The sequence below is a fragment of the Haemaphysalis longicornis genome, unplaced genomic scaffold (genome assembly GCF_048455015.1).
Source record: "Haemaphysalis longicornis isolate Haplotype H1 unplaced genomic scaffold, Haemaphysalis longicornis Haplotype H1 scaffold_1, whole genome shotgun sequence".
Taxonomy (NCBI): domain Eukaryota; kingdom Metazoa; phylum Arthropoda; class Arachnida; order Ixodida; family Ixodidae; genus Haemaphysalis; species Haemaphysalis longicornis.
This window is the reverse complement of record NW_027526203.1, coordinates 152,619,111-152,633,454: the sequence shown is the minus strand read 5'-3', so window position 1 is coordinate 152,633,454 and position 14,344 is coordinate 152,619,111. Positions and strand designations below refer to the sequence as shown.

General features: G+C 48.3%; 1 protein-coding gene across 1 annotated transcript in view; it reads left to right on the top strand.

Moving 5' to 3' along the window:
• LOC144138015 (nose resistant to fluoxetine protein 6-like) overlaps positions 1-14,344 on the top strand; it is a 141,538-nt gene that overhangs the window by 115,894 nt on the left and 11,300 nt on the right. Inside the window, exon 14 of the mRNA XM_077670055.1 lies at positions 12,775-12,917. Within this exon, the coding sequence (XP_077526181.1) occupies positions 12,775-12,917 (143 nt within the window). The remainder of the gene's footprint in view (positions 1-12,774; positions 12,918-14,344) is intronic.

The window sequence follows — 14,344 nt, the reverse complement described above, 5'->3', positions numbered from 1 at the left end:
GCACACAGCTTGTCATTGTCTCTTTACATGCCGATACGAGATAGGCAGGTTCTTCCGTCCTATTCAGAAAAAGCTAATGCTGAACTATATGCTGAAATAGCGGAAGCGGAGGAACGAGCCGCACTCCTCCCCATTCACCCTGGTTCGGCCCCAGGACCAGATGACATCACAAATAAGATCCTCCGTAATCTTGACGACCAATATATCTCAACGCTCACAAAATACTGTAACCATTTTGGAGCTTCGGCGTTCTACGCCAGTCCTGGAAGCACGCAAGAAATGCCCTTAAACCCAAACCGGGGAAGCCCCTCAATATTGACCATCTTCGACCCATTTCCCTCACTTCATGCGTTGGAAAAGTACACCAACATGGAAGAGCAGACCATCCATGTTTGCCTTTAGAATCATCTCACCTCTACCAATTCTCGTCCCCACTCCATGATTGGCTTTGGATCAGGATTGTCCACTCAGGATATTTTTCAACTATCCAGAGAAGTAATTACCCCTCCGTCAAGACTGGACACGGCAGCTGTACTTGCCCTATGCCTGATAAAGGCATTTCACCGGGTATCACACATGGGAATCTCGCAGGGTCTGGCAACAGTCTACCCTGGATAACGTACTTAAAATTATGTGAGGGGCTTCCTCGCGTCTTGCACTGCAATTATTCAGGTCGGAGACGTCCCATCAGACGTTGTTGACCTCTCCTCAGTTGTCACTCCGCAGGGCGCCGTACTGTCTCCGCTACTGTTTAATCTCGCCCTTCTCAACATCCCCAAGAGGCTGGAAAGATCCCTCACCTTCACTTTAGTCTCTACGCGGATGACATTACACTCCAGGTACTGTGCGGTAGCGATGCCCTCATAAAGGAAGCCCTACAAGCTGTGCACAGGTGGTTGTCGAGGAGGAATGTACGGCGACTCTACTGTTCACCTGAGAAATCTCAGCTCTTCCTTCTACCCGCGAAGCGTAGATAGGAAACCTCGGCGGAGATAAAAATTCAGATTGGGACCAACACCGTCCCGACGGTAGAAAATATCAAAATTCTTGGTCTGCCAATACAGCGCAACATACCAACACGCAGTTGATATCGCTAATTACATCGCATGTATACCAAACTATCGGCATAATTCGACGTATTAGTGCGATATTAAGGCTAATTGGACCTAATTCGAAATGCTACATCGGCCCAATTCGACGAATTACGCCGATACAAAGGGCTCAAGTAGAAAGAAAGACTTCAGCTGGTACAAGCTTTCGTGATAAGCCGTATCACCTACCTACCATCACCTCCGTCATTTATCTTCATGTAACGAAAACCGAAGTCAACAAAATATATTGCCTCATTAGAAAAGCTCATAAAGCCGCGTTACAAGTGCCCATTCATGCATCCACTGCTCGATTCAAACGTCTGGGGGTCTATAATACCGCGGAAGAACTCGTGGAAGCCCATCATATTAATGTACTGCGGAGTCTTTCGGCCACCTTCCCCGGAAGGTACATACTAGACCGTCTAGGCTGCGCGCCCCTTTAATTACTGATAGGAGACTCCTCATTCCTCGGCTAGGCATGCGTCTCTTATAGTACGCCCCATACCGCGCAACATGCACCCCATTCATCACAAGGGTCGCAGGGAGCATAGAGCACGAGAAATGTGCCGCCGCATTCCAATAAAACTAGGCATACTCTACCTCAATGCGGCGGACTATCGACACCACGCAACATACGCAGTGGCAGTAGTCGACCGACCGAATGACCCCTCCCCCCTGTGTCCCCTCCCTCTCCGTCCGTACCACCTGACCCGCGGCGACGGAAGAGGCGGCAATTGCACTAGCCGTAACACAACGGCCAACCAACGCAATCGTAATCTCTGATTCCAAGACGGCCGTTCAAAATTCTGCCAGGGAACTAATAACTCCGCAGCCCCTCCAAATTCTTTCCAAAAATCCACCCATCACCCCGATAGCTCTGATCGGGACCCCAGCCCGCGCCGGTGTGGGGAGGTAACGAGGCGACCCATGCTACTTCTAGAACCTAATATCCAAGAGGGCCCAAGCCTTGTCCACTCACACGGTGCCAGATCGGCTTGAGATAGCCCCCTCAACTATAACGACTCTGCGCCTTGTGGACTGTTGGGGCGGGCTTGTGTTTGGTGTTGGCAGGGGGGACCGTGCTGTGGGGCGTGCTTGTGAGCGACCTGAAGGACGGTGTTCGGTTCCTGGTGCTGGACACTGTGGTCGGGGGACTGTAATGTTTTGGGATGGTTGGTGGTGGTCTATTGGGACGTTTTTCGGACTTCATTGCAATTATTATTCTTTAATATTTTTCGAGTGGGTGGGGAGGGCTGTGCACTGCGCACTGTGCACCTTTCTTTTCCGTGATGTATGGAGGGCTCCGGGGTGGTATGGGAGAACAGTGGGGCGTGGGGGGTTGGGTGCGGTGTGTGTTATCTGAGGCGCTTCCTCTCCTTGCAAACATGAGTCAACTCCGTGCGGGTTATCCGTTGCGTTGTTTTCACGCCGAGCAAACAAAATCCCCAATTTTTCTTTTTTTCTTTTTTTTTTTCTAACCCATTGGCTTTTCTTCGAAAAGGCTTTGGAGCCTCGGCTTCCTGTTCTTTTATTTCTCTGATCGGCATTAACCTGCTATAGCGTAGCTGGTGCAGGGTTGTTACCATTTTTATTTAGGTTGTTTTTATTTCCGTAGGGAACAATAATTTGTTTCCCTTTTTTTCTGCTCAGCTATCACGACTTGGTCATACACTACCGTCTCGCCCGCCGTGCGTTTCCACCCACTCATGCCAGCCTTAATAACTTCCAGGAACGCACGTGGCCGCTCTTGCGGAATTCCGTGTCATGCCGTACTGGACCATATTCACCCCACACCATTTCCCTCTCCTCACTGCCCTTCGTGCGGTGCTCTGGCTACCGTGTCCCACTCCATGTGGGCATGTCCTAATGAGCTCGGTTCAACAAAAGTTGTTTCTCTCTCTCTCTCTCTCCCTTCCCCTCCATAGCGTGTGACGAGCACTGGGACGTGGCACTTGGTTGCTCGGATTCGTTTATCCAGATCTCCCTGGGAAACCAAGCCACCGCTATCGCCGTCAGGCTCATGCCACCGGCCACACCGCCCTCTTAGCTGCGTTTTACAACAAAGTTTCTCTCTCTCTCACTCTCTCTCTCTATCCGAGAGGCAGACTGGCCACAATTAACACGAAATCTTCCCCATATCAGAGCTCTTCTCCGCATGCACCTGCTGTTCACGTGCCGGCACGTGCACCTTTCACGGGGCACGCTTCAGGCGCTAATTTTTGTTATATTCTGCAAGGGTGCCTGGTTAACGCTGTAGTTAGCGCACTGGTCTCCTGTTCTCGCGACCCGGAAGCTTATGACTACACTTAATTGTGGTCATAAGCTTCTTACAAACCATCGTGGTATGTCACTGCAATACTGCTAACAAGGCCATTATTTGGCGCTTTGTAGCTACAAAACAACCAACATAGTGCAACACGTTTTGATATAGGTAATAGAGAGCAACCGTGGCTTACTTGGTCAGTTAAAAAAAATCGAAGATGGCCTTATTTTAATTGACTTTCAAAATATACCAAAATGCGTTGCCTTGCTGCATTTCAAGGCTTTTTTTTCCTATTGAACCATCTTGACCATATAAACTAAAATTGGCACGATGATTAAGGAGCGATAACTGAAAAACAATAAAAATTTTTACTTCTTATCTTGTTCAAATACCGAGGAAAAACCCCCACATTTGGGCAATATGCAAATTTTTTTCAATTTGGGAGTTTTTATTAAAACTTATTCGCTCTGCAAGCCCAACACGAACATGTGAAATCATTTGAGAGTATTCAAAGTCTTTACATAAGAATAACTAGGGCGAGAGCTGCAGTAGTTCTTGTTTTACAGCGGTAAAGTTCCCATTTTCCGCGAGCCGCTCAACGCACCAGTGACCCGATCCGGTTTTTAGGATGTTTTTTTAGAAAGAGAATTTGTTTTCTACAAAATAAATTCACATAATGTTTCCCCATGTGCACAAGGAGCTGTATATGAATTTCTTGTCAAAATCATGCCTGTGCTACACGGCGACTTTGAATTGACAATTGAACGCACGCCTGCAAGTGCGCCCTGTGTATTTACAATGGGGAACTCGATAGACAATTGGTTCAACGGCCTTCGGAAGGCCTTTGAAACGGCCGTGTAGCACAGGTATTAAATATGTCGACCGGCGACGCCTGTACGATCTCTCGTGAAAACACCCTGCGCTCCTCCGTCAAGCGCTTTCTGCGGGTGATAATTCGGGCTTTTAAAAGGGTGATGGAAGTACGGTTACTTCGGAATAATCTCCCTCAGTGGACATTTCTTGCTTAGCTAGACAATTGGTTTGCCGTAGAATGTTTTCTTGCCCAACCTGGCATAAGAAAGGACTCCTTACATCACCGCCTCACCGCTTCAGTATCTGATACAACACAGTGTGTACCACGTTGGTACCTCCTAACGGGGATGCCATCTTGCCGTACACATTGACTATCTTGCGCAACACATTGAGAACTCAAGTTATTACAGGAAATGAAATACCGGGTTAAGGCACTGTTTAACAACGCCAGGCTAAAATAATGCGAATGAATCTTAAGCAAGTCGTTCGACGCGTACTGACAGCGACCCACTGATGATGGGATTTCCGTTGTATATTGGTGGGAGCGGTCGTGAGGGCGAAAAGGTCGGCGAGGCACCCGGGGCTAAATAGAGCTCGTCAGTTCATGACATATAACCTTTAACAGCAGAGCTTTTGTAAAAGCAGTACGTTCGGTGTTGCAGGAAAAAAATACCAGGAGAATTCCGAGCGCTCGTGAGCGCGTGCCTCGCGGCGACTACCGCACGTTCCCGGCACGCGCAGTGGCTTTAGAAAAAAAAATAACTGGTAAAACCACGATGAGCGAGAAAATTCCGAGTGATCGTGAGAGCGTGCCTCGCGGTGACGGCCGAGTCTCCGGCTCGCGCATTAGCTTTAGCAAAAAAAAAAAAAAAAAAAAAAAAACACTCCAGCGCTGTTGTCCAGCGGTACCCTGCATGTAATGCTTGGCATGAGGAACACGACGATATCGATGCATATGACTATGACTGCTACTAGCAAAGTGCATAGGAACGGCGTACCATGTAAATAAACATTTTCAAACTTGTACAAACCCGTGGTGATGTGTCCTTCAATGGTCACGTATAAAGAAATCCTGCAGGTTCACTATGGTTCAAGCCTTGCGCGACTTACGGCAAGCTTTGCCAGTTCAGCTGGTGAAAGCCTGGAACGCTGAGCTTAACTTCGCATCCACCACTCGCCGCGAAGAAGACGACGACCTCTTCGATGTATATGGCAGCGATTACTGGCACTGCAACTACGCAAATAAATATGATACTGAAACGTAACGATGTGTTCGACAATGCTCACCCATAACAGCTTCGCCATTGAAGTCTTGCCCGTGAGTGCAAGCTTCCCTGAATTTCTGCACAGAAACCCTAGTTCTTTAAATGCATAGCGCATCTATTGGTAATGGGCTCATTCCCTTTTAAGTCTCGTCAGAATGCGACGAGCCAATATTTTACCTGGTCAACTTGAGTAACATTCAAGCCTTTAACATTGTACACAAACGATAACGGACGTTTTTCTTGGTTAGGATGATAAACGCGGTTTTAGACACATTTATTTTCATCCCCCCACATCTCGAACGAAATAGGGAATGTTTTGCTACGAAGAATTGAGCTGCAATTGGTCATGAATACTGCGTATTCTAGTGTAAATCACGCAGTCATCTGCGAAAAGTCGCAATGTTACACCTGGTTCCGAAGAACACGAGATCTCATTATAGTAAATAACAAAACATTAGCAGTGGCTTAGCTCGGCTATGCCAGGATATATTTAGCGTGAGCTAAGGTTCAGCTGGTTATTATTCGCTTTCCTGGTTGTCTAGGATTAGCTTGATTATTATGCTTACTGCTGCTTCAGTGACACACACATGGTATACGCATTATATGACGCGTGTATACAGGGTGTTGCGACGATAACTGGAACACTTTAAAAAATTTTCCTGAGCGATCCGCCGCTCTGTTTGCGCTCAAACTTCACACAAAGGTCGCATTTTGTGGTCTATTTTGTTTGACACTGGAAACAACAACGGTACTTACCTGTTTATTCTGAAAATAAATGAAAACGATTTTTGCCTATGGGAAAATGGCCGCTGATTTGGACGTGCGAGCCAGCGCAAGTTGATGTTGGAACGACGGAACCACCTGCAGAGTGAAACGCATGTTTGGGATTCACGTACGGAGCCAAATGGTGCAGCAGACGATCAGAAAATGCACCTAGAAATGAGCTAACAGACAATCAGAAAACCCGGTTTTCTGGCTCGCACGTCCAAATCGCCGGCATTTTCCCATAGGCGAAAATCGTTTTTATTTATTTTCAGAATAAACAGGTAACTACCGTTGTTGTTGCCGGTGTCAAACAAAATAGACCACAAAATGCGACCTTTGTGTGAAGTTTGAGCGTGAACAGAGCGGCGGATCGCTCAGGAAAAATTTTTAAAGTGTTCCAGTTATCGTCGCAACACACTGTATTTATTTTTGCTCAACGTCTCGTTGCTTCTCTATTACCACAAAGACGGCTCCGTGGTCAGTGTAGTAACACGCTACCGTCTCTATGGCCTCAACTATCAAGCCGCGGTATCAAGATATGGCCGCGCTATCAAGCGGCTCCGGAGCAGCGTCAGACTTGGCTACTGCGCAACGGAGGCGCACAGCTGGGTGCACGCCGGCTCCAGTGCGTCTGTCGCGGACATGACGTCACTCCTCTGGAATGTGCGGACCGGCGAGGCGTGCGCGGCGGCGGCGGCTCACCGCGCGCCAGCTGTGCGCCGTGGGATGTCACTGCTCCTCGCGCACGCGCAGCACGGCTCTCCAGGAGCCACCAGAAACTGCTCAACCTTGGCCAGTGTAGCTCACGCTACAATAGCGTCGGCACTAAAACAGACCCTTGGGGTAATCCGTACAAAACTCTAAGACAAAAATCTACATTGTGTAAAGTTAGATACTGGGTGTGATTTGTTAAGGCGAGATCCATGCTATCACATAGCTGTTAATGTCAATTGATTCAAGTTTGCCTACTAATTTAGAATGAGGCGCACGATCGAATGCTTTCGCAAAGTCTATAGATATTGCCACGAACCATGCATTGGGTTTGTTTATTTGTGTTTTGCTTTTACCACCCGGCTGCGCCGGTCTGTGTTATCTCCGTGCCAAGGGAAGCGCGTGTTCCATTCTTTCTTTCTGTGCCGCATGTGTTATCTGTTCAGATAGGGAGAGCATTCCGATCTAACGTGAACATCCCGGAATAATCTTCTTGCATCTACAATGTTCTCGATGCCAATCGACGGTTCCAGAACCACGCGCGCCGAAAGATAAAAAGCCTGCAGAGCAGACGCCGGGGCATTCGATTCGACGACACTCGCCTGTGCAAGTCACTTTGTTGACCGCTGCTTCGCCGCCTCTGTATACTTTTGAGTTGTTAGGGGAGCATAAGTTCGCTCCAATAAACGTGTTTCTCATTCAAGACAACTGCATCGTCCTTGTCTTCGTGACATCTGGTGGAGGTGCTGGGTATGAAGGGTGCGTACCCAGCAAAGCGGCTGCGAAAGGGTAATCGCCTATGCCAGCTGTGGTCTGTCGAAGGAGGAGAAAAACTACTCTGCCTCTGAGAAAGAGTGCCTGGCTAGTATATGGGCGATTTCAAAATTTCGCCCATACGTGTATGGAAGGCCATTCAAGGTTGTAACAGACCACCATGCGCTGTGTTGGCTCGCCAATTTGAAGGACCCCTCTGGCCGTCTTGGGCGGTGGAGCTTGCGCCTGCAGGAGTTCGACGTTACAGTCGTTTATAAATCCGGCAGGAAACACTCCGACGCCGACTGCCTGTCCCGAGCCCCCGTCGATTCGACGGGGGCATTCGATTCGACGACACTCGCCTGTGCAAGTCACTTTGTTGACCGCTGCTTCGCCGCCTCTGTATACTTTTGAGTTGTTAGGGGAGCATAAGTTCGCTCCAATAAACGTGTTTCTCATTCAAGACAACTGCATCGTCCTTGTCTTCGTGACATCTGGTGGAGGTGCTGGGTATGAAGGGTGCGTACCCAGCAAAGCGGCTGCGAAAGGGTAATCGCCTATGCCAGCCGTGGTCTGTCGAAGGAGGAGAAAAACTATTCTGCGTCTGAGAAAGAGTGCCTGGCTAGTATATGGGCGATTTCAAAATTTCGCCCATACGTGTATGGAAGGCCATTCAAGGTTGTAACAGACCACCATGCGCTGTGTTGGCTCGCCAATTTGAAGGACCCCTCTGGCCGTCTTGGGCGGTGGAGCTTGCGCCTGCAGGAGTTCGACGTTACAGTCGTTTATAAATCCGGCCGGAAACACTCCGACGCCGACTGCCTGTCCCGCGCCCCCGTCGACCCACCACCACAAGACTCTGATGAAGACAGCGCGTTCTTCGGGATCGTGACGGAGAGCGACCTAGCCGCCCAGCAGCGTGCCGACCCCGACTTACGCGTCATAATCGAGTACCTCGAGGGATGCAACGTTGCCGTTCCTAGGACCTTCAAACGCAGCTTACCTACGAAGTGATCCCCGATGGTGACTCCGGCACATCACGACGACGTACGCGGCCCGAAGTCGTCCACGTGGTTCGCTTAAAACCTTTCTACGAACGATGACGAACTTTTTTTTTCATTTTCGGACTGTCGCTTATGTTAGCATCGGGTCGATGCACTCTTAGAGGGGGGGTAATGCCACGAACCATGCATTGGGTTTGTTTATTTGTGTTTTGCTTTTACCACCCGGCTGCGCCGGTCTGTGTTATCTCCGTGCCAAGGGAAGCGCGTGTTCCATTCTTTCTTTCTGTGCCGCATGTGTTATCTGTTCAGATAGGGAGAGCATTCCGATCTAACGTGAACATCCCGGAATAATCTTCTTGCATCTACAATGTTCTCGATGCGAATCGACGGTTCCAGAACCACGCGCGCCGAAAGATAAAAAGCCTGCAGAGCAGACGCCGGGGCATTCGATTCGACGACACTCGCCTGTGCAAGTCACTTTGTTGACCGCTGCTTCGCCGCCTCTGTATACTTTTGAGTTGTTAGGGGAGCATAAGTTCGCTCCAATAAACGTGTTTCTCATTCAAGACAACTGCATCGTCCTTGTCTTCGTGACAATATTGTGTCAGCTTGCAGTTCAGAGTCAATTATGCCAGCGAAGTGATGTGTTATTTCTGCAACTTTCACTGCCGTGGACAGCCCTCTATGGAAGCCGTGTTGTTTTGGGTACAGTATATTGTTAACCCTAGGTAACTAGATGGCTTTGTTGAGTATATGCTCCATTAATTTACAACAGCAAGTAGTTAGCGATATGGGTGGATACGTGTCCACCAGAAATTTCTAACCACTTTCATAGATCGGAGTAATTCTTGCGCGTATCCAGTCTGTCGGAAGTGCACATTGTTTTAGTGCAAGCGCATTTATTTTAAACAAAAAAGAAGTAAGTTGTTCTGCATAACGTTTAAGAAACGCATTTGGTTTTTTATCTGGATCCCACGACCAACTAACCTCAAATTGTAAAACCAGGTTCAAGATACCTCGTTCGGTTCTCTCGATTACCGGCATGCCGGAGCCTTGTTCAACAAGCGGCCCTTGTATTGCACATGCTTAGGTGAACACAAGTTAAAAAAAAACAGGAGGTAAGTTAGATATTCCGCGCGTGTTATCAGTAATGATGCCGTTGATTTTCATTTTACAAAGTGAACTGTCCGGCTTAGGTATCGCGAAAATGTTCTTGGTTTCGTTGTCATAGAATTTGTTAGGGTATGCGAGAAAAAGTTGTTTGTTGCTTGGCGTTGTACTAAATTCCTGGTAGTAGTGGTTTATTACAGCTGGATCGCATTTACGCTTCCGCATTCTTTTCAGCTTCCGTTTCATATGAATAATTTCTCGCGTTATCCAAGACGTTTTCATTTGATCCGGCTACATTTCCTAGGAATGTGAGTGTCTTCACAGTATAACATATCATCTTCCTTAAATTTTAGCCACAAGTTGTCAAGATCATCAGAAGATTCGGTGTAAAAATTGCTTAACTTAATTTCTAGGATAACATGCGGCTATTTTTTGGTGCAGATGGGCCTGAGGAAGCCTGCTTTCATGAGAGCCTCTATACGTTTACTTAACTTGTTTGCCCTCGTATCGCTCGACCTCGCCACGGGTACGGACATGGTAGAGCGCACAACGGGAGGTATAAGATTCCACAAATGGTTCCTCTCGGATTCGTAATGCCAATTAAACAAATGACCATTTGGACATGATGGAGATGATTTAAAAGCGGAAAGAGTTGTACTTGATATCCGTCTAACTACATACCAACGTACATAGTTGTGATCGTGCAGTTTCCTATGTCAGCAAAAATATTTTTTTGCAACAAGCTCCTTGTACTTGTTTCCTTGAACCTGCTGTGACAGAAATGTCAACTACAAGTTATATGGGACCAATGTTTCGGATATTTGAGCCATTTTATTAAACTATAGATGCGCGTCCCCGAAGTGGGGTTGCTTTGTGTCCATGTAGTTATTGTTGTGTCGCTGTTAGCCAATACATATTTTCGCTTTCGCTTTAATGCTTTCTTTATATTTTAGCTTATTGGCTTCCGCTTTAATGCTTTCTTTATGTATTTGCTATCATGACTACGTACAAAAGAAGGATGCATATACGTGGAATGCTCCATACATGTTCTGATATACATCTCAACTTATTGTGAAACCGGAAGGCTACCTGGGGAGCTGCAAGAAATATAGACTCGTTCTGTTGTTGGATACACGGCATTTTTTCGCAGCCGTCGCACGCCAAGTAGGGTGTAGATACGAAAATGCACCTAGGGTTCTATGCTTTTAACAAATACGCTGTTTAGGCCGGCGTTGGGCCGGCGTACGTGCGCAAGAAAACCTCGCCGAGCGAGGACGTCATAGCGCGCCGGCACCGTTCGACCTTCGATACCACTATCAGCGTTCGCGGCGTGATCTCTCGCGTGACCTCTCGCGTGCTCTCTGTCTTGCCAGTTCACGGCGTTCCCTTTTGGAGTGCGAAGCATAGAAAATCTTGCGCTATAGACACTGAGTTAGGGAAGCTGGTTGCCGCGTCTGCTAGCGCGTGGTAACTCGGTCCTCTTTGGGAGAGATGTGAAAGCCTGCGGGAAAAACGATCCGGGCATGCCAGTCATGCACCACTTTCAGCGGAAAGTTTGGAAATCCATGTGAGGTGCAACAGCCGCGTCTCCGACGAAGCGAAAGATGGGGAGACAGAAGAAGAGCGTCACTCCCGAAGAAGACGAAGCGCGGCGCGAAAGCCGCCGCTCCGGATTTGACGACTTCGGTCTAATCCCGAATATCGCGCTGGTAAAGCGGCGGCGGAACGTCAGCGAGTTGCAGGTGATCCGGCGTAACGAGCTCGCGTACATTGTACATATTTCAATGGCCGAGTGTTCATTGCTCTTAGGGGGTTAACTACGACAACACGCAGAAATATTGACCCAGTCTCGAAGCATAACCACATGGAAAACTCGGCCCAGCCTCCGACCATAACTGCGCATAAACTTCGCCGAACCCGGAATAAGCTAGATGGGGCCGCCAGCTTCGCTTTTTGCCCAGTCTTCGCCCACTACTGCGAAGCTGCCCCCTTTTTTTATTTTTGGGTACTACAGTCGAGTCCAGCATGATAGTCTCTCAGGGACTTTGTTTCCACCAAGGACCCTTCGCTCAGCTAGGTGAAGCACCTATAGATGCTCTTGAAAAGATGTGCGCCAGCTTCATGTGCAGCAAACAAAGCTGGTCGAGCTTGGCTTCTTTTCCACAAATAGGTAGCAGTACAACCTTGCTTGCCTGCAAATAAAATGTTTTGAGCTCTGGTCTGCCTCTTTTTTAGGAACCCGCATATAAAAATCATCGGTTATAACGATGGGATTTGCTTGGCACTTGGATATTGTTATAAATGGATGAGACTGTACGTGCTTTGTTCACGCCGGCGTCGCAAAGAGTGTACTGTCATCTGCTTTTATTAGCGAATTGCTGGTATGGAAACATTTTCAGGTATATTCCCTGTAGATTTTAATAAACAGACATTTATAGCTTTTGTGGGAGTGACATCAATACAATAAAACACGCCTTTGCTTCTTTTCGGCTTGATTTTGAGGCCTTCGCAATGGGTTATTCCAGAAATCGCTGTACATTTTTATTTCAATCAGGGACGAAATGCCGCCGCCGCTGTTAGATGGCGTCATGTATCTCCTCAAAACTGCAGTGCACGGGGCCCATAAGCTTCCCGTTAGATTCACTGTTAGCTCCAGCTGGAAACGCAACGGGAAGTTGAGGCTTCGCTAATAGACATCCTACATTAATAGTTAAGACATGATATGAAACATTTCAACTAGTTCTGAGGTGCATATTCTTTATAACCCACTATATATAGTAATACTGACGTAGAAACACCGTCCAAGGCACTTGCAACATCGGCTGCCAAAGACAATCCTACCGTGCCATTGGCACTCAGTCTTCATTTCTTCAATGGGCGCCTTTGACAGAAATAGTCGCTGACAGTTCTGATAAGGCGTCAAGTTTAGTGTCTGTCCAAAGCAGCAACTTTGCTATGCATGGGAGAGAACGCTTACGACTTGGATGCTCTTGTTGCAGGCGTCGTGCAGAGGATGTTGTCCCGCGCCCCGCTGGCGGTGCTGAGCCGACTGTCATTCAGCATCTACCTCATCCACTTTCCCTTCATCTTCGTTGCCATGAACGCGCAGAGGGAAAGGAACTACGTCGTTATGTTCAACACGGTGCGTACGCTACGTGAATCAACAGTCTTCCTGAGTAACATAAGAATCCCCCTCCCGCACCACCAATGGTTAGCTGAAAAAAGTGACAGGATTATTCGCGAGAGGCCCCAGTTTTCACCCGCACAATAACCGCAATTGCGAACCCTACCGACAGTAAGTGGTAATTGAGGCATTGACTGTTTTAGTGCGAAAGCACGGGTAGTCTACACCAGCCGATCTCGTGTTACAGGCTTGAGGCCTCACTCATAAAGCCTTATTCGTGAAACCTGCCGTATTTTTCAGCTCATAACTCGTGTTCCCAAAGGTTGATGAGCAGAAGAGGAAGCGGTGACGTGAGTATGCGATGACGCAACGTTAGGCCTAACATAATGCTTTCAGGTTTAACGTCGTCAATCAGTACCTGTAGCTGGACGCCAGAGTTTGACATTCGCGCTTCATAAGTCGCAACTTGAAGGTTGCCGTAAGGTAATCCCAACAATACCACCTTGAGCATAGCGCCACTTCTGTGTAGCACAGGGGACGAATTTTCTAATTATATCGCGGGAGCCTCTACCGGGGCGACTGTCAGCGCGTTATCACGCGGTGGCACCGTGTGCATAGTACAGTGGAACCCCGTTAATACGTTTTTGACCGTACCGGGAATAAAAATCGTAACAGCCGGGAAAACGTAAGAGTAACGAAAGCCACAAAAATGGGCCGGCGTCTAACTGGCGTAGTTAAATCACACTCTATCTAGAGCTCCATTGTTGCCATCACGTCTCTATTAACGCATTATCTCTGTGCTGTCTTCGGGCATACATATTTTAGTGGATCTCTGAAGTGTCGGTGCGGTTTGTTGACATACTGCGCGCCAGGCTGCCGTTCGGGGTTTCATCGGCAGCGGCAAAGACCGTGGCGTGTCATTTATTTAAGGTTCCGTAGGATCCTGACGGATTGAAGGGGTAGGAAAGCGCGATTCCGCGGAAAAATGTCAAGGTTACGTCGCAAACATACCGCTGTGACATTCATTGTGAGCCTCCAGACGTCATCAACTGCTATGAACACATCGTGAACGGTCCGAGTAAGGATACCGCGAGGCAGGGGGACCCTGAGGGAGAGCGCGGTGCCCCGTATTTTTCCTAACATAACTGAGCACCTGTCCAAACGAAGACGCCAAAATTCATGCAGAAAACCACCAAAAGGGAGTGCTGCGTCCTGCCAAAATGATGGGCCTTTGTGCGACAAAACTGGCAGAGTGACGGTATGGGTGGTGTAGAAACCGCCGAGAGCAGCAAAGAAGGAGCAGCAGACAACGCGCCGAGACCGATCTCAACGCTACTGCAGCGCCACCGCATGGTCGGGGGCAGCACCGGCACGCGCCGCGGTACTGGAAGGCCGCGCTCTTAGCCAGCTGACCTAAGCTAAAAACGCTGCACGGCACCATTACA